A 20,554-nucleotide genomic window follows, 5' to 3' on the forward strand; every position below is an offset into this window, starting at 1 on the left:
TGGATTCATCAATTCATTTGGTGAACCGGGAGTAATTCATTGCTCAGTTTCCCTCTAGAGTCACCATGCCAACTTCACTAATTAAAACTGGCCAGAAAAGTATGTGTTGTGTGTGTGTTTCCTATTTAGGATTATCCTCAATGTTCCGCATCAAGAGTGAAACTGACCAAGCCCATAGATAAGAACCCCCTTTATCCATGTTTAAAGGATTCTTTAAGTACTCCACTTAGCAGTTTAAAAAATTGTGTCTTCTTTCACAGAGTAGGAAAAATCTGAGTGGTTTTACTAGACCCTTTATGGATATGTAGGAACGTCCCAATCCTATACTGTGAAGAAAACGTATGGTGCTTCATCTGTTCTCTCTGCTTAGCATTAGTTCAAAAATTTAATCCTAGATCCCACAATCCCTCTATGTAGAAATACTCACTGATGGAGCTGGAGTTGCAGCCATGGAGATATTTTGTCATCTGGAATATCCTCATTAGATTCTGGGCTTCTGAAGGCCAGGTGAAGTATAAATAAAATATGGCCAGTTTTCTCCGGCAGAGTTAAGCCTTGGCACTTGAGAACATTCTGGCAGTGTGTCTCTTGCCTCCTTGCTAAGGAAATTGGTAAGCAGGCAGAATAGCAGGGAATTAGGGGAAAAGCAGTTCAGTGTGATTAAGGTGCCAGTGTGTTGCAAAACCATAAGTGCAAGGAAGTTTACAGAGTACTGTTTGGTGGTGATGAACTCTCTCCACCTGTTGTGTTTTCATTCAAACCTCAGATGTGCTATTTGACCTTAATACATCTGCTCCATTGTAATGTCACAGGTAATAAGCACACAGGAAGCAAGAAAAAAATTGCTTATTGACTGAAATGACAAAAAAACTGTTATTTTGGTGTTTCCAAATAATGTATTTCCTACAGTCCTACTTGTGTGACAAAAACACTCATTGCCAGGAAATTATGTTGTATTTGCTTAGGCTTCATTCTAAACATATGAGGCTTGGGAGAGTTAACCTCAAGTTTTTATTTTATGTGTACTGAGATACTCTGGTGCCCACAGGGCAGAAGAGATGGTTCATATTGTTATTCAAATATAATTAAACCTAGGTCACATTCAAGTCCATTAAGCAACAGCCTCATCCTTTTAATTAATGGGTTCAGATTGGTTGGTCTAAAGAAGCTGATTAAATTTTTCCCAAGATTTTCTGTTTAAATAGACAAATATTGTGCTGCTTACATTTCCTCCAGAGTTGTTCTTTGAAATTTAGAGTTGGTGAAGGTATCCACACTTTATGGCAGGCCCTGATTTTCAGAGGTCAGGAAGCACTGTGGATTATCTGACTAAACCTGTAGAGATCCTGATCTGCATCTTCTAGCACTTTTCTCCTCAGTCAGAAAGATCTGGACTCCCTGTGCTATCTTATGTCTAACCATGGCCTGACAGAGGTCATTTGTTTTCCGCTGGAGAGCCAGCACATCCTCTCCAGAGTCTGATAGGAGAGGGCAAATCACAGAGATCACAAGTCTGATGGATAACAACCCTGGATTCTTCATATTCCATAAAGCTGGGATATCGTGGGACTAGTACATCCCACTGTTTCCCTCCGTTTCATCTGCAGCAGTCAGATCTCCCCCACCCGTGAGCCACATGCCCAGGCCACACCCTATAGTTAGAAGTTCTCTCTGACAATCTGCTTTCTGTTAGCTGTATAATAAGAGTAAGATGCAGAGCAGGAGCTTCCTAATTGTAGTAGAACTTTCCCTTTATCCTACAGCTTCCAGGCTCCTGGCTACCATGTTTTCCTCACCACCACCCCCACCCGTGATCTCCCGTGGTTCTGCTGCCCAAGGGGGAAATGACCCAGCCAGTATTAGGGGCTCTGCTGACCTCTCAAAGCTTCTTTTCTTCCCAGCTCCCTGCCCTGTGGACGTCTCTGGCATTGTGATCACGCAGTTTGCAGGAAATGAAAGTTTATTCTTTCAAAAAACCAAAAAGATTGAGTACCCTATTGTGTGCAAAACAAAAGTAAATAGGTCCAGAAAACCTGAGATGTTAGTGCTTTGCCCCAGAATTCCTTCAGGAGCTACCTGGTTCTCCAGTGTGTCACTCATGGGCTGTGCTCAGGGTTGGCCGCACCCTCCAGCTGAACCTTTCTAAAGGATCAATTAGAGCAACTGCAAAGCTGGTGAGGAGGGGATTGCTGTGAAAAGACCTAGGGAAAAAGAGAATCAAGCTTGTAGCTAAATCTATTTGAGCCATCTCCTTTATTCTCAACGCCTGGCCTTGTGGTGGGTGATGCTCTGTGTGATGGCAGAAGGAAAGGATACCCTGGGGCCCAGTTATCTTTTCTCACTTAATGTGCCCCTGGGGGCTGGAACAGAAAAAGCTCTTTGATGTGGGTAAGGAGGACACAGCTTCATCAAGCCCAGGCCTGGATCCTGCCCATCAACAACCTGCAGTTATCCAGCAGTGCAAAATGCACCCACTGTGACAGCATGTGCCGAGGCATTTCTGGGAGCAGTTATTTCATTTTTGTACCCAGGAAATCAGCACCACTGAACTGCAGCTTGTCCCCTTTGTCATCGTGGCTTCCAGCTGCTGTGGTTGCTCTGAGAACTCTGAGAGCAAGTTGTTGCTGCCATCTATGGTCTGTCTTGGGGGAAGCACATGGTTTGCCTGCTGGAGAGGGAAGCAGCTGCTTTGCAAATTCGTCAACGCAGCACAGTCTCTCCCCTGTGAGGGTAAAATCAACACCAAGATGTTGGTGTCCCCAGTGTAAACCCCATTATGAAAACCTGTGTTTACTGACCTACCATCATTTTAAAGCAGTTCCATTTGAACTGCAATCAAACCTCCAAGTGACCTTTCTGTCCCTCCGCCCAGCATTCCTGAAAGGGCCTGTTGTTTCTTTGGTTCAATGAAGAAACCTTCTGTGTAGTTAAGCAAGTGTTTTTCCAGTCATGTCTCCTGGTGAGTTACAGAAAGATTATTGTTGGGTCGTGGCGGTTTTTCTTTTAATACTCCAACCTCCTTACCCCCCTGATACCCCTAGACACTTAAATTTTTTACTTCCTTTAGTGGAGGAGAGCATAGTGAGTTGAGCAGCTTTGTGGGGCCTTTAAAAGTTCATAGTTTTTCAGATCCTGGTGTAAGCTGAATTCTCTCTGCCTCACCCCCCAGGGCCTGGGAGCCTTCCAAAGTGAGGTGTCCACTCGGGAATGGGCCACAGAATCGCCGCCTGCAAGCCGGGAATGCCTGTCCTGCCTGATGGCCCTGCCTGATGTGTTCATATGCTGTATGGTTTTCTGTCTTACAGTTATTTGTTGGACTTGGGTTCCCTTACGAGGGCCCAGCTCCCCTGGAGGCTATCGCAAATGGATGTGCTTTTCTGAATCCCAAGTTCAACCCACCCAAAAGCAGCAAAAACACAGACTTTTTCATTGGCAAGCCAACTCTGAGAGAGGTAAGCATCTATCAAAATTATTCCACTTTGAATAATATGAATAATAGCTATTTATTGAGTGTTAATGTGGGCATTAACTTCATTTAACATGGTTGGATGAGAGGCTAAGGGTGTGGAGGCTCAGAGAGACAAATGACCCGATCACGTCACCTTGCGAGTTAGGGGCAGGATTTGAATCTACTTCTGCCTTCAGCAAGTAAGGGATCTTTACACTCTACCCCCACTCTAGCTTATTGTAAACTCAGACATTCTAGCCTTCTGATTATAGCTGAACTCTGATTTTCTGAATGTTTGAAGTTTAGGGAGTGAGATCAACCGGTTAGTATATATTTGTGAAGAATCTGCTCCCCATGATGGGCTTTGGAGAATAAAAAGTGGACTGTGGGAGTTTGCAGAGAACCATCAGCCTCAGTATACCATATGTATCATGGATAATTGAAGTAATTTTTTTTCACCCACCATTCCAAGACGTAATCCTGCCATTGCTAGAACCATTTGCAGAAACCTCATTTGAATTGCCTTCAGAGATCCTGTTGAAAATCTGCAGTGTGTGATGAATCACCATTGAGGGTAGTCGGATTTGATTTAGGGCTTTAAACAAAAGTCTTTTACCTGTGAGTGATCAAACTGGGTGTTTCTGCATCTACTCAGAAATAGGTGTGTACAAGAAATCATAAGATAGATTTTCTGATTAGTTCTGTGTAGTTAGTAGTAAGTGGCTCTGTAGGCAGCTTATGAAGGGAAGTCATAGCAGCATCCTCGTCATTCAGGGCCTTGGGGGGATTACATTGATTAGCATCCCTCCCATGGCATATCAATGTAGAAGGACAGTTTATAAAACATACATTTTTCAATTCTGCTTTTAAACCCTTCTGAGTCATTTTCTCTCCCATGTAGTATATAAGATGCATTCTCAATGATTATTTTTTATTGATCAGTCAGAAACCTTGACAATTGATAGAACTGATTATTTTGAGAGTTATTTTTCTCTGACCCTTCCTGTCATTGGTGAAATGGCCAAAGGAGAGAGAAGATCAATAATATCCATAGTTTATCTATAAAAGGTTAATCTGTGGCCCAGATAACCTCTGACAAGGGTTACGTGTGTGCGCGCGGGTGGGTGTGGTTTTTTTCCCCCTTCTGCTAGAATAATAAATTTGAATTCTTCATTTGGGGAGTGGTTTTGTATTCAGAGGTCAGTTTGTTCATTCATAACTCAGCAGAACTTAATGTACATATCTGTGTGCTAGGTGCTGTTGGAAGTGCTAGGACACAGAGACCGGGGAAATTCAGTCTGCCGTGAACCTATTCTTTTGAAAAGTTTAAAAAGATGCTGCCTAGCAGTGAAAATATCTGTTTAGGAATCTCTGCTTTAGCAGGTGACTGACTTCTTTGAAACTTCGGAGTTTGGGGTGGAAAAGAAACTAGTAAATCATCCCTCGAGTTTTTTGACAAAAAATATATTTAAGGTGTACACCTTGATGTTTTGATAAATACACACATTGTGAAATAGTCATTACAATCAAGCTAATCTATCACCTTACATAGTAAATAGATTTTTTTTTCCATGGTAAAAACACTTAAGATCTCCTTTTTTGGCAAATTTCAAGTATGCAATACAGTATTGTTAACTGTGGTCCTAATGCTGCACAGTAGCTCTCCAGGACTTACTCAACTTGTATAACTGAAACTTTGACCAACATTTCCCCATATCCCCATGCACCAGTCTCTGGGAATCACGAATGTATTCTCTGCTTCTGTGAGTTCAACCGTTTTACTGTGAGTTGAACTGTGAGTTCAACTAGGCTGGTCTGCATGTGGAATCATGCAGAATTTTCCTTCTGTGCCTGGCTTATTTTACTTAGCATAACATTTTCCACATTCGTCCATGTTACTGCCAGTGATGGGATTTCCTTCTTTTGCAGGCTAAATATTTCATGTGCACATAATTTATCCATTCAGCCACTGAAGGCCACTTAGTTTGTTGCCGTATCTTGACTATTATGAATAATGCTGCAGTATACATGGGAGTGCAGATACCACTTTAACACAGTGATTTTAATTGCTTTGGATATATACCCAACAGTGGGATTGCTGGATTATGTGAAGTTATATTTCTTATTTTTTGAGGAACCTCCATTTTCTTTTTCGTTGATGGCTGTAACACATTACATTTTCACCAGCAGGGTACCAAGGTTCCCTTTTTACCACATTCTTGCCAGACACTTGTTATCTTTTGTCTTTTTGATAAAAGCCATTTTAACAAGCATGAGGTGATATCTCCTTGTGGTTTCGATTTGCATCTCCCTGATGATGAATGATGTTGAGCACCTTTTCATGTGTTTGTTTGCCTTGTGTATGTCTTCTTTTGAGAAATGTCTTCAGGTTATTTGCCTATATTTTAATTTGCTTGGTTGGGTTTTCTTGCAGTTGAGTTGTAGGAGTTCCTTGCATAGTCTGGGAATTAACCGCTTATTAAATATGTGGTTTGCAGGTATTCCATAGGTTGCCTTTTCACTCTATTGATTGTTACCTTTGCTGTGCAGAAGCTCTTTAGTTTGATACAATCTCAGTTGCCCGTTTTTGCTTTTGTTGCCTGTGCTTTTAGTATCATACCCAAACATCATTGCCCAGACTAGTGTCAAAAAGCTTTTGCACTGGTTTTTTTCCTAGTAATTGCGCTGTTTCAGGTCTTATATTGAAGTCTAAGCAATTTTGAATTCATTTTTATAGATAGTGTGAGATAAAGATTTAATTTCATTCTTACGCATCTGGAAATCAAGTTTTCCAAATATTATTTATTGATGACGTTGTCCTTCTCCATTGTGTATTCTTGTCAGCCTCGTTGGGAATCAGTTCTTTTCTGGCTTCTCTATTGTGTTCCATTGGTCTATATGTCTGTTTTTATGCGAAAATCACCTATACATTTTAATTTAGGTCTAGGAAATCTCTAAGGTTCTACTTCTGCCCAAATTGTAGATATTATTTGTAATTTTCCATGTTTGTTTAATATTTTGAGATAAAGTATATACAACATAAAGCTTACCATTTATGGTTAAAGTTTTTTAACCATTTTTAAGTGTATAATTCACTGGCATTAAGTATATCTGCAATATTGTGCAACCATCACCACTATTCATTTCCGGAACTTATTCATCATTCTAAACAGAAATTCTGTAGCCATTAAACAATAACTCTCCATTCTCCCCACTCCTCAACCCCTGGTAAACCTCTCTTCTACTTCGTGTCTCTGTGAATTTGCCTATTCTAGGTACCTCATGTAAGTGGAACCATATAGTGTCTGTCCTTTTGTGTGTGGCTCACTAACTTGGCATGTTTTCAAGGTTTGTTCATGTTGTAGTATGTTTCAGAATCTCATTCCTTTTTATTTTTTTGGAGACAGGATCTTGCTCTGTCACTCAGGCTGGAGGAGTGCAGTGGTGTGATCATGGCTCACTGCAGTCTCAAACTCCTGGGCTCAAGCGATCCTTCTTCCTCGGCGTCCTGAGTAGCTGGGACTACAGGTGTGTGCCACGACACCTGGCTACTCTTTTTATATTTGGTAGAGATGGGATCTCACTGTATTAACTAGGCTGGTCTTGAACTCCTGGACTAAAGCGACCTTCCCAAGTAGCTTGGGATTACAGACACACCCCACCACACCCAGCTAATTAAAATTTTTTTTTTTTTTTTGCGGAGACAAAGGTCTTACTATGTTGCTCAGGCTGGTCTCCAACTCCTGACCTCAGCCTCCCAAAGTGCTGGGATTATAGGCATGGGTCACCATGCCTGGCCTATGTCACTCCTTTTTATGAATATATGTATACACACATTACTTTTTAAAGGCTGAATAGTCCATTGAATATATATATAAATCATTTTGCTTCTTCATCTGTTGATGGACATTTGGGTTTTTTCACCTTTCGCCCATTGTAAAGCTACTATGAACATTGGTATACAAGTATTTTGAGTCTTTGCTTTTAATACTTTGAGGAATGTACCTACAAGTAGACTTGCTAGAATTTACTTTTTACTTTGAAATAATTTTACTGGTACAGAAAATTTGCAAAAATAATACAGAGTTCATGTAGCTGCTTCTTATGGCAGCTTCTACAAAACTACAGTACAGTGGTCAAAACCAAGAAATTAACATTGGTACCATAGTATTATCTAAACTACAGACTTTATTTGGACTTCACCAGTTTTTCCAGCGAGATGCTTTTTCTGTTCCTGAATCTGATTCAGGACCCACATTGCATTTAATACTCATGTCTCCTTAGTCTCCTCTGATCTGTGCCAATTCAGTCTTTCACTATCACCCATGACCTTACCACTTTTAAGGAGCACAGGTCAGCTTTTTGTACACTGTTTCTCAATTTGGATTTGACCGATGTTTTCCCATCAGTCAAATTTGAAGCTAGGCATTTTTGGCAAGAATATCCCAGAAGTGATGTATCCTTCTCAGAACATCACGTTAGGGGGCATATGATGTCAATATGCTGTACTGATTGATCCCAGGTTTCTCCACTATGAAGTTACTCTTTTACTCTTTTCTCTGTAGTAGGGGTAATACTTTGGGGCTATGTTAGAATATCCTGTTTATCTTCAAACTTTTGTATCATATAGCAGTGGATTTGTATAGTATCACATACTATACAAATAAGTACAGTATTTATTGTTATCATATAGGAGTGGATCATGTCTGCAACAGTTATTACTGCGGTATTCTGATGGTGATTTTCTGATTCCCTCATGATTTTTTAAATGCATGAAAAGCAAAGAAGCCCATCTCTTTTCTTACTGCAGTTTCTGTATACAAGCCTTTGGGAAATGAATCAAAAGTAGCTGAGATTAAGTTGGCAACTGACATGTTTTTGTTAAAACTGACTCTAAAGGTTTTAATGACACTGTGGCCACTGGGTATTTTTTTCCCGGAAAAAAAAAAAAAAATTAGGACACTCTTAAACACAATCTGAACATTGCCCAGTGAATGATGTAATGTGACATGGATGAGATCAGCCAGTGTGAAGTTATCAAGAAAAGCATTTCATTGTTTTCTGTCAGTTGCCATCATTTTGTAATTTACTTTTTGCTGAGGTCATATGAGGTTTTCATTCTTTATGTTGTAAGAAGAGAATAAGCACTGGGGCTGTCACATGGGCATTTGGTTCCTCCTGTCCCTTCATCCCTTCAGATGATTCCACCAGCCCTTAAATGTGACTCTATTAGAGAAACCGTGGGATCCTTTCAATAGTTGCTCAGCAAGTGACCTCACACAGATGACTCCATCAGTCCTAGGCTCCCCCAGGAGGGCAGGATGCAGAGGGAAGTTGACAGGTGTTTAATGCATCCCCGCAGGGTGGTACCAGTTGCTGCATTGGGAGAATTCATCCATGTACATTTCCTGTTTTCCAGGAGCTCCAAATCTGATATGAAATAGTTATAGGACAAAAGCATAATCAGTGGAAGTGCATGAAGAAATAGCTAAGTGAATTCAGGAGGGGAGTGAACTTGGAGTTGTGCTGGGTGGAGGATGTGCAGGGTTAGCTGCGAAGGGGATAGTGGAGGGGCTGTGCTTTAAAGGAAAAGGAGGAGAGCGGGTCTCAAGCCTGAGAAGCATGAATACTGACAAGCTGGGGATACCCCAAGAAGGTCAGTTTGCTTTATGCAAGAGGGCAGGTTCCATCTGATATCTAGCTCCCTCCAGCAACATCAGACAGCATTGAGAGGGACCAGTGAGCTTGATCTCATGGCCAGGTGGGTCACCCTGTCCTGCTCTGCCAGCTCACAAAAGCCCGTAAAATCCCCGTAACTAAAGAAGCTTTTAATGGGAAAAGAGCTGTCAACAGGTTCATTTCTAAGAATCAAAAATTCCTAGAAATTATCTTTTTTCCTTAGCAAATGGAAACATTGTAACCAGAGTATACATAATTACATAAAACTACCTTTTTGTGCCCATACAAATCTTTCATATTAAGCAATATTTGATCCACCTAAATTGATCATATCAACTGCATACATGTCTCTTTGCCTTCATTTGAAGAGAAGAAAAAGTCTGGATATCTAAATGTGGGTTTAGCTTGGTTTTTATTTTTGCACCAGACCATTTTTCAAACCATGATGTCTACACAGAGTGGGAAAAGTTCCACAATGCCTTAAGTAATGTGGCTGGTTCAGGTTACATTTTAATATAAATTGGATTTTTATCTTTACATTGGGAAACAGTAGGTTCTTGATCATTATTCTGACATTTTGTAAGCCATTAGAAATACTCTGGCTTCCGGGTTTTGTGTGTGTGTGTGTGTGTGTGTGTGTGTGTGTGTGTGTTTCCATAAAGAGAACTCATGTTCTCCTTGGAGATTTAATAGCCATTCTGGAGTAATGTCTCATATTTAATAAGATTTTCATTACTTTTATAAACTATACTCCAGTAAATTTACTGATTCATATACAATGAAGTATCTTAGCTCAGATGGTTCTCAATAAATTAACAAGAAGGAACGTAACATTCAGAGGGGAACTAATTAATCACAAAATGCCTCACCCATAAAGTTAAGTAACCTTCAGTAAATGTAAATGAATAAAAGGATAATAGCTCAGCATTTCGTATTTTCCAAGTGCTTGAAGCAACCTTGTAAATAAGCAGAGACCTTAAAAGGCAGGAGAGGAGGGAGATTGCTGACATGTAAATTACTAAATAGTGACATTAATGACAACTTTAACTTACCCTCATTCCGTCAGAAAAACTAATTAGTTCTCCAGGCCATAAAATGAAAATGATGTGACATTTTGCTCATCTTCAGAAAATACAGGCATAAATTCAGTCCTGAATTTAGGTTGGCAAGTTTTAAGAACTGGATTAAAAAGCTGGTGTTTACATTGGGCTTTCGTCTTAAGAACCCAAAGACATCCTTTAAAATTGTCACCTTCCTTTTTATCCAAAGCTAAGAAGTTGTTGAAGGACCTGGATTTGAAGTTGGCTCTTCTCCTTTCCAGCTATGTGGTCTTGGGGGAAATGTAATCGCCTCTCAGTCTCAGAATCGTCATTGATACATAAATAAACCTGAGAAATAACATTTGTGCAGGCGATTAGCAGGACTCCTGGCCCAGCCTAGGGCTTCCTTGATAAGTGTTGAATCCAAAACATGTGCAGAGGAAAAAAAAATGGAAGTTTCCTGAGCTCCATGGGCCTGCAGAGAGTCTGTGGCTTTCATCACTGACCATAGAGCTGAGCCGAGGAAGAGGGTACCTGTCAGGAGGGCTGGAAACTGAAGAGGCTGATGACAGGCTGCTGCTGGGTAGAGGCCCAGATAACCTGTAGCCAGCAGAGGCTCACTGCCGGGCCAGGGACTTGTCGGGCTTCCTGCCTTGAATAGTACACGCATGCTCTTGTGTGGTAGGATACAAAGAACAGTGGCTAAGGGAAAGGTGGAGGGGTGCCAGTTATTTCCTCCAGCCCTCTGAGTATCCTGGAGTCTGAGGAAAAGAGGAGGGCCAGCTTGACCTCCAAAGCAAAGGCGTCAGCATTGCCAGACCCAGTATTTCCTATTATAAATATGAGATGAAATTTGTAAATTATATAACCTTGCCTATGTGTGTAATTTCAAAAGAGAATAATTCTCTAACTCAAATGTAAAGGAGAAATAAAAGGAAAATAATTCCTAATAAAGCAATACATATTTCAGCATTATGGAGTCAAGAACTATACTGTTCCATACCCAAGAGCTATACCAGGCACTATGATGCCTTGTTCCTCCTCACAGTGAGTGTTTTCATTTAAAAGGAGTGAAACATTCCGCTGAATATGGTCAGCCTTTTTACTTACAATTGACATTGTGAAGGAGGAGCGAAGCCTGAGTGTGTTTACATATACCCACATATAAACAGAACTGCCAGTAATGTGATAGCTCCGAATATAGACTAATGTGGGTAGGTTTTACTGAAGACTCTGACATCCTCAGTGGCATTGACTTTGCTGCTTTGATCTTTCTGAAATGGTGACAGCTCTTTGGTGACGTTTCAGATAAAACACAGCAGAGACATTGCTTCATTTACACGATTATGTGATTATGTCTGTGGGTAATTCACTGTATGTTTGAACTGTCAAAAAGTTAGATTCTGGCTGGGCATGGTGGTTCATGCCTATAATCCTAGCAGTTGGGGGTGCTGAGACCGGCGGATCACTTGAGGCCAGGAGTTCAAGACCAGCCTGGCCAACATGGTGAAACCCAATCTCTACTAAAAATACAAAAACTTAGCCGGGTGTGGTGGTTCACACCTGTAGTTCCAGCTACTCAGGAGGCTGAAGCAGGAGAATCGCTTGAACTCAGGAGGCAGAGGTTGCAGTGAGCCGAGATCGCACTACTGTATTCTAGCCGGGGTACAGAGCAAGACTCTGTTTCAAGAAAAATAAAAAGCTAGACTCTGTAAGCCCATGTGAAAGCCCTGCAGGGCATTTGAAAGTTTCATGGGCAGTGGGCAGTTCTTCCTGTGCAGGATTGTTCTTGCACATTGTGAAGCAGCTTCTATCCCTAGTTCCCACCCACAGACTAAGGTAACACTCTCCAGTTATTACGGTAGCTGAAAATGCTCTCACATGTGTCTAAAATGCTCCCTTTACAACATGACCTTAAAGGGATATGAGGATAGAGATGGAAACAAAATCAGGGGATAAATTTAGCTGTATTAAAGAATGGACTCAATTAAGCACAGTGGCTTGTGCCTGTAATCCTGGCAATTTGGGAGGCTGACACAGGAGAATTATTTGAGGCCAGGAGTTTGAGACCCACCTGGGCAACATACAGAGACCCTGTGTATACAAAAAAACAAATTGTTTTTAATTAGCCAGGCATGATGTGCGCATCCGTAGTCCTGACTACTCAGAGTGCTGAGGCAAGATGATCTCTTGAGCCCAGGAGTTTGAGGCTTCAGTGAACTATGACTGGGCAACAGAGCAAGACCCTTTGTGGGGGGAGGAAAAAAAGAAGAATGGACACTTCATGAATTAAAGAATTGTCACGGTTCACACTTGATTTCTTTGACCACACATTGTTTTTCAAATAAAACCTCCTTTAGGACAAAAACTGACATTCCTTTTTTTTCTGAATATTATGCTAATGATTATTCCTGAAACCATTCTAGAAATTCTATGTATTTCTGATGGTATCATTTTTTTCTGTCACCTTTTCTATGCACCATGACTTAGCCTCCTGGGACTTTACAGCCTTGATTTTTCTTGTAATTGTCTAGGCTGACCTGTCTGTCTTAGCCAGGATAATAGATACTGGTTTGATCTATTAATAGGTGATTTTCAGGGCTGGGTTCTGGGGTAGAAGAAATTGTTCATCATTTCTTGGTGTGATGTTGGGGGTTAAAGCCACCTGTAGCAGCTTCCTTGTCACCTGGTTGTGACATTATCTTATTTCCAAGTGGGATTCAAGATACAGAACCATCACTGTTTTATTGTTATCTGCTTATGGATGGTTTTGATCATCAAAGGGAAGGATACAATGTCTTGTTACCTACACAACTAGAACTCAGTACCGTAAAAAGCGTAGCACGCCGTCTAGCACAGAAAGTTATTTTAAAAATCGCTTGTGAGACTGAGGTGTTTGCTTCTTTTCCAGCTGACATCCCAGCATCCTTACGCTGAAGTTTTCATCGGGCGGCCACATGTGTGGACTGTTGACCTCAACAATCAGGAGGAAGTAGAGGATGCAGTGAAAGCAATTTTAAATCAGAAGGTTGGTTTCTTTTATTCCACTTTCTCTCATTTCTAATGTGACCTGAAATGTGTATAAAGCATCATAGGTCCTTGGTTTTAATGAACAGATCTTTACCACATCAGCTTAACCCTAGAATTAGAAAATAACCAAGCTATAGGATTTGGCCTGGGGATTTCATGAATGTTCTGTGAATTGGAAACAGAGCTGGTATCCTGATGTGTGCCTGGATCGCAGGCACAGGAGCAGGATCTGGAGTCATACTTGGTTCAGTGATCTGATTATGTTGCTCTCACAAAGATCTGAAAAGATAGCCCTGCTTCCTCTACAAAAGAGAGAGAAGTGCAAGGAAATACTGGGGAATGTTTTTATAGAACATCTGTTTTGTTTTTTTTTTTCTACCTAAACATGTAGTAGAATTTTGTAAAAGTAACTACATTTCTGGCCTCTTCTGATCAATTCAGCAGACATTTGTCAGGTGCCTGCCATACACAGAGTGCTCTCTGAGTCACCTGGGGTTGTGGAGGGGGCGGGGTGTTTACTTCCACAAACACAGAGGAGGGCTGGCTTCCCACCTATCAGAAGTTTACCATCCAGTAAAGAAGAGTTCAGTTATCCTTTCTCCCAATCTGAATCCGCCATGGACTCTCACAGCTGCACTCTGCTGCTGTACTTTGATGGGAGCACTTTTTACACTTGGTTATGATGCTTTAAGAGAAGCCAGTGTAGGCATGTGGGAGGGCTAGCTGGACTTACAGTGTGGGTTCAGTTCTAGCTCTACCACTTACTAGCAGCTTCCTTTCATGTGTAACGTAGGGCCAACATTACCATTTGATTGGTTACTTGTGAGGAGTAAATTAGATAATGTATATAAAGTGCTTAAGTTCAATGTCTACTATATAGTGTTTAGTCAGTATTAAGTATTATGATTTTTGTCAATAGTCTAAATTTCTACTACACCATTAGCAACATGAAGTCAGGATATACATCTGTCTCATTTCTGTATTACCAGTGCCCACACAGGGATTTACCCAATGGATAGATGGGAGAGAGGAATAGATGTCTGCAAGTAAGCATAATACAAGGCTGAATATGTTCAGTGCCAAAGCAACATGCAAACACTCCAGGAGTGGAAGTTGGGGAAGCCTTTCTGGAGAATGCAGCCTTTTAGTTAAGTCTTACAGGATGAGGAGTAATTTGCAAAGTAAAACTGAGAAGTGGACGCAGAAGGGCATCGGTTCAAAGCGCAGTGTGACTGAAAGGGAAAAGGCTGAAAAGGCATATGTCCTGGGAGGGATAGTCAGTGTGCCCATGTGGAGGCCATCTTACCCCTCTGGGAAACAGAACAGGATAATCAGTTTGTGGCCCACGGAACTGCTGATTTCAGTTAATTCAGAACATCTCCAGAGGAGGGAGGGCACTCTGATGCATTATCTGTGCTCTGCCTGCTTCAAGGTGGTCTGTTTGGTGTCAGCTTCCCATTGATGATACATACATTCCCAATCCCAGTCTCAGCAGTTTGGGTAGAAGTCCCCGACCTCAGGAGACCAAGCTGATGAAAGAAGCGCCAAATAGAGTGTGGTTCCTATAGGCTGCCTCAAAATATCTGCCACACACCTAAAGCTTCACCACCGGAGTCATTCCTATGGAAGGGCGAAGGTTCTTCTTTCTTGATTCTCCCAGTCCCTTAGCATATAAGCTTCCTGAGGCTGCCGTAACACAGTAGTGCAAGCAACTGAGTGGCTTAAAACAGCAGAAATTTATTCTCTCTGTTCTGAAAGCAAGAAGTCTGAAGTAAAAAATGTCAGCAGGGTCACGTCCCGCCCACAAAGTCTCCAGCTGGATATCCTCCCTTGCCTCTTTCAACTTCTAGTAGGCCTAGGCATTTCTTGTCTTGCAGCATCAAAAGTTTGATCTCTGCCTCCATTATCCTATGGCTTCTCCCTGTGTGTGTCTCTGTCTTTTCCTTTTATACAAGATTAGGGCCCACCCTCATTCAGTGTGACCTCATCTAACTTGGTTACATCTGCAAAGACCCTATTTCCAAATAAGATCGCATTCATGGGTGCTGGGGATTAGAACAGCATATCTTTTAAAGGGGCACAATTCAATCCACAACACTTAGTTAATGCTTGTACTCTTGAGGGTCATTTAAAAGCTGAGGTAGAAGCAGAAAAGAAAAACACACTAAGATACATTATAATCAAACTGCTGAAAAGCAAAGATAAGGAAGAAAACCTTGAAAGCAGCCAGAGAAAAATATATTACATTTAGAGGAATAATGGTATTAACACAGCCAACTTCTCATCAGAAATAATGGAGACCGTAAAAGGGTCCTCAGGAACCAGAATATGTGTGGGGCCTTTCAAAAGGCCATGGTAATTGTTCAGGTTTTTTTTTTTTCTCTTTTTTGGGTTTGTTTTTTTTTTGTGTGTGGGTGTGATTGGTTTTTTTGTTGTTTGTTTGTTTGTTTAAGTGTTCAGGATTTTTTTATAAGTGTGATGGGAAGTTTTGAACAGGGTGATGAGATGACCCAGTGTACATTGGAAATCGTGAAGAGAAATTACAGATTCTGTTTACTCAAAATCCTATGGTTAGTAAGCGGAGGAGCCATGAGTCAAACCCTGGCCTCCTGGTACTTTCTAAGACCATTTCGTATTGAATGATGCCAAGCCACATCTGTCAGATCAGACCATAGAGGGCTTCTCATGGAGGCTCATCTTTGAAAGCAGTTGCCTGTAGAAGTTGTCCCTGACTTGGAAAGGTGAGTCGGTACTAGTGGAGACAGGAAATCACACAAGAAGGGAGGTCAAGAAGAGAAAATGGAGGGGAAGATAAGGGAATGTTTCCAAGGTCAGCAGAAACTTCACAGTGCAATCTGCAGGCATCCTTCCTGTGGCCCTCGCCATATGATTAACAGTCCTTTTTGTTTTGTTTGTTTTTTTTTTTAACAAAGCAGGATGCCCAAGAATACTTCCTTGCTTCTCCACAGCTGGCCTAGCTTGGGTTTCTCAATGACTGAATGTGATTTAGCATTCTCCTTCATTCTGTCCCCCAAAGAGGCCTTCACTTTTTCCTAAACAACTTTTATGCAGAAAACTGCCCACTCTTCCAGCCCCCAATTCACATAACAGGTCTCACTTCAGAGGCTTGCTAGGACTCTGAAGAGCTTTCCAATGCAGAAGCCCCTGCCTGCCCTCCCCCACAGGGTCCAGCAATATAGACCTACCTTCTGACTCACCGACTTCCTTCCGTCCGTCCGTCCCTCCACCCCTCCACCCCTCCATCTCTCCATCCCTCCATCTCTCTCTCTATCCCTCCATCCCTCCATCTCTCCATCCCTCTATCTCTCCATCCCTCCATCCCTCCATCTCTCCATCCCTCCATCTCTCCATCTCTCCATCCCTCTATCTCTCCATCCCTCCATCTCTCCATCCCTCCATCCCTCCATCCCTCCATCTCTCTCTCTATCCCTCCATCCCTCCATCTCTCTCTCCATCCCTCCATCCCTCCATCTCTCTATCCCTCCATCCCTCCATCTCTCCATCCCTCTATCTCTCCATCCCTCCATCCCTCCATCCCTCCATCTCTCTCTCCATCCCTCCATCCCTCCATCTCTCTCTCTATCCCTCCATCCCTCCATCTCTCCATCCCTCTATCTCTCCATCCCTCCATCCCTCCATCTCTCCACCCCTCCATCCCTCCATCCCTCCATCTCTCTCTCTATCCCTCCATCCCTCCATCTCTCCATCCCTCTATCTCTCCATCCCTCCATCCCTCCATCCCTCCATCTCTCCATCTCTCCACCCCTCCATCCCTCCATCTCTCTCTCTATCCCTCCATCCCTCCATCTCTCCATCCCTCTATCTCTCCATCCCTCCATCCCTCCATCTCTCCACCCCTCCATCCCTCCATCCCTCCATCTCTCTCTCTATCCCTCCATCCCTCCATCTCTCCATCCCTCTATCTCTCCATCCCTCCATCTCTCCATCCCTCCATCTCTCCATCCCTCCATCCCTCTATCTCTCCATCCCTCCATCCCTCCATCTCTCCATCCCTCCATCTCTCTCTCTATCCCTCCATCCCTCCATCTCTCCACCCCTCCATCCCTCCATCCCTCCATCTCTCTCTCTATCCCTCCATCCCTCCATCTCTCCATCCCTCTATCTCTCCATCCCTCCATCCCTCCATCTCTCTCTCTATCCCTCCATCTCTCCATCTCTCCACCCCTCCATCCCTCCATCCCTCCATCTCTCTCTCTATCCCTCCATCCCTCCATCTCTCCATCCCTCTAGCTCTCCATCCCTCCATCCCTCCATCTCTCCATCCCTCCATCTCTCCATCTCTCCATCCCTCCATCTCTCCATCTCTCCATCCCTCTATCTCTCCATCTCTCCATCCCTCCATCTCTCCATCCCTCCATCTCTCCATCCCTCCATCTCTCCATCTCTCCATCCCTCCATCTCTCCATCCCTCCATCTCTCCATCTCTCCATCCCTCTATCTCTCCATCCCTCCATCCCTCCATCTCTCCATCCCTCTATCTCTCCATCCCTCCATCCCTCCATCCCTCCATCTCTCCATCCCTCCATCTCTCCATCTCTCCATCCCTCTATCTCTCCATCCCTCCATCCCTCCATCTCTCCATCCCTCCATCTCTCCATCCCTCCATCTCTCCATCTCTCCATCCCTCTATCTCTCCATCCCTCCATCCCTCCATCTCTCCATCCCTCCATCTCTCCATCCCTCCATCTCTCCATCTCTCCATCTCTCCATCCCTCTATCTCTCCATCCCTCCATCCCTCCATCTCTCTCTCTATCCCTCCATCCCTCCATCTCTCCATCCCTCTATCTCTCTATCCCTCCATCCCTCCATCTCTCCATCCCTCTATCTCTCCATCCCTCCATCTCTCCATCCCTCCATCCCTCCATCTCTCTCTCTATCCCTCCATCCCTCCATCTCTCCATCCCTCTATCTCTCCATCCCTCCATCCCTCCATCTCTCCATCCCTCCATCCCTCCATCTCTCTCTCTATCCCTCCATCCCTCCATCTCTCCATCCCTCTATCTCTCCATCCCTCCATCTCTCCATCCCTCCATCTCTCCATCCCTCCATCCCTCCATCTCTCTCTCTATCCCTCCATCCCTCCATCTCTCCATCCCTCTATCTCTCCATCCCTCCATCCCTCCATCTCTCCATCCCTCCATCTCTCCATCTCTCCATCCCTCCATCTCTCCATCTCTCCATCCCTCTATCTCTCCATCTCTCCATCCCTCCATCTCTCCATCCCTCCATCTCTCCATCCCTCCATCTCTCCATCTCTCCATCCCTCCATCTCTCCATCCCTCCATCTCTCCATCTCTCCATCCCTCTATCTCTCCATCCCTCCATCCCTCCATCTCTCCATCCCTCTATCTCTCCATCCCTCCATCCCTCCATCCCTCCATCCCTCCATCCCTCCATCTCTCCATCTCTCCATCCCTCTATCTCTCCATCCCTCCATCCCTCCATCTCTCCATCTCTCCATCCCTCCATCTCTCCATCTCTCCATCCCTCTATCTCTCCATCCCTCCATCCCTCCATCTCTCCATCCCTCCATCTCTCCATCCCTCCATCTCTCCATCTCTCCATCTCTCCATCCCTCTATCTCTCCATCCCTCCATCCCTCCATCTCTCTCTCTATCCCTCCATCCCTCCATCTCTCCATCCCTCTATCTCTCTATCCCTCCATCCCTCCATCTCTCCATCCCTCTATCTCTCCATCCCTCCATCTCTCCATCCCTCCATCCCTCCATCTCTCTCTCTATCCCTCCATCCCTCCATCTCTCCATCCCTCTATCTCTCCATCCCTCCATCCCTCCATCTCTCCATCCCTCCATCCCTCCATCTCTCTCTCTATCCCTCCATCCCTCCATCTCTCCATCCCTCTCTCTCTCCATCCCTCCATCTCTCCATCCCTCCATCCCTCCATCTCTCTCTCTATCCCTCCATCCCTCCATCTCTCCATCCCTCTATCTCTCCATCCCTCCATCTCTCCATCCCTCCATCCCTCCATCTCTCTCTCTATCCCTCCATCCCTCCATCTCTCCATCCCTCTATCTCTCCATCCCTCCATCCCTCCATCTCTCCATCCCTCCATCCCTCCATCTCTCCATCCCTCCATCCCTCTATCTCTCTATCCCTCCATCCCTCCATCTCTCCCTCCCTTTTGCTTTTCTTGTATAGGAAAATTGTTTGCTTCATATCCTTTAAAACAGTGAACGGCCCCAAAGCAATGAATGAGTCAACATACCTTTGGTTAAAGTGGGCTGGGTTGGTAGGAGAACAGAGGAAGAGCCATTTTTCTGTGTTTTTGGCTTTGAACACTTTGAATTAACTTTCTTTCATTTTCTAATGGATTCCCTTTGGAAATGTTGTTGGAATGGCACTTGGGTACTCGGCATGCTTCCTAACATAACTAAATCTGTTCATCTCATGAAAGATGACCATAGATGTTTATTTCACTATACAAATCCTGCTTTAACACTGATAAATGAACCCAGATATGCCACGTTCTTTGTTTTAGATCGTTCCTTCTATGAATCTTTGAGAGGAAACTTATCTCTAGGCCAGCAATAGAAAGCTTCTGGAGTCACCCTTGGGTTGACTAAACATCTTTTAAAAGAAAAGAAAAAAATTTGCATTTTGTGTGAAGGGCTGTGTCTGGGTTAGAGAAGGAACAGTAAGTTCAAAAGCTTGAGTTGACAAGGAACAAACTGAGAACTTGAAAGTCAATTCTTCTGAGTATTTTGAGATCTTCAGAGATGAGCTGTTTAGGAATAGAGTGACCTCTTTTTTCTTGTAGAATAGTCTGCATGATATTACAGTATTTACGGCTCAGCCTCTTTTAGCTCTATTCAGACAGCTGTAGGCCACTGTGGCCCACATTTGTGCATTCGTTCAGCATTTGAAGACAATTAAAATTTCTGAAAATCACTGTTGAAGATTTCAATGTAATGTGTGATTTGGCACACAAGAAAGGGGGAGACAATGCCCTGAGACCAACTCCTTGGCTGCCACTAAGGAATGTTATTTCTGTTCATTGTCCCATTTTCAGCAAGCTTCAACTATAGATGTTTTGCCTAGTTCTCCACCCTGTAGATTCCAGCAAAGACTTTAGAGGTAGCTAGTGAAGGTGCGCCCCCTGCCCCACCACCCCAGTCTACGCTATTGCTGAGAGGAGCTGTTGAGCTCCCTGAAGCAATAATAGACTATATTGCTGGTGATTTTCTCCCAAATGAAATTTCCATTTTAAGTTGGTAATACTCCTGAAAACACAGGCCTCATAGTGTTGGCAGACACTGTGCAGCAGAGATCAAACCCACATTTCTTCCCCTTCTC

At 43.3% G+C, this 20,554-nt stretch overlaps 1 protein-coding gene across 5 annotated transcripts in view; it reads left to right on the forward strand.

Moving 5' to 3' along the window:
• MGAT5 (alpha-1,6-mannosylglycoprotein 6-beta-N-acetylglucosaminyltransferase) overlaps positions 1–20,554 on the forward strand; it is a 336,921-nt gene that overhangs the window by 288,880 nt on the left and 27,487 nt on the right. For all 5 annotated transcript variants that reach the window (XR_013401979.1, XM_015109959.3, XM_015109960.3 and 2 more), the window contains exons 13-14: positions 3,306–3,452; positions 13,079–13,195. Coding sequence is in view for 4 of the 5 variants with exons in the window: in XM_015109959.3 (XP_014965445.1) it covers positions 3,306–3,452; positions 13,079–13,195 (264 nt within the window). In the remaining variant the exon portion in view is untranslated. The remainder of the gene's footprint in view (positions 1–3,305; positions 3,453–13,078; positions 13,196–20,554) is intronic.

Source organism: Macaca mulatta, chromosome 12 (assembly GCF_049350105.2).
Source record: "Macaca mulatta isolate MMU2019108-1 chromosome 12, T2T-MMU8v2.0, whole genome shotgun sequence".
Classification (NCBI taxonomy): Eukaryota; Metazoa; Chordata; class Mammalia; order Primates; family Cercopithecidae; genus Macaca; species Macaca mulatta.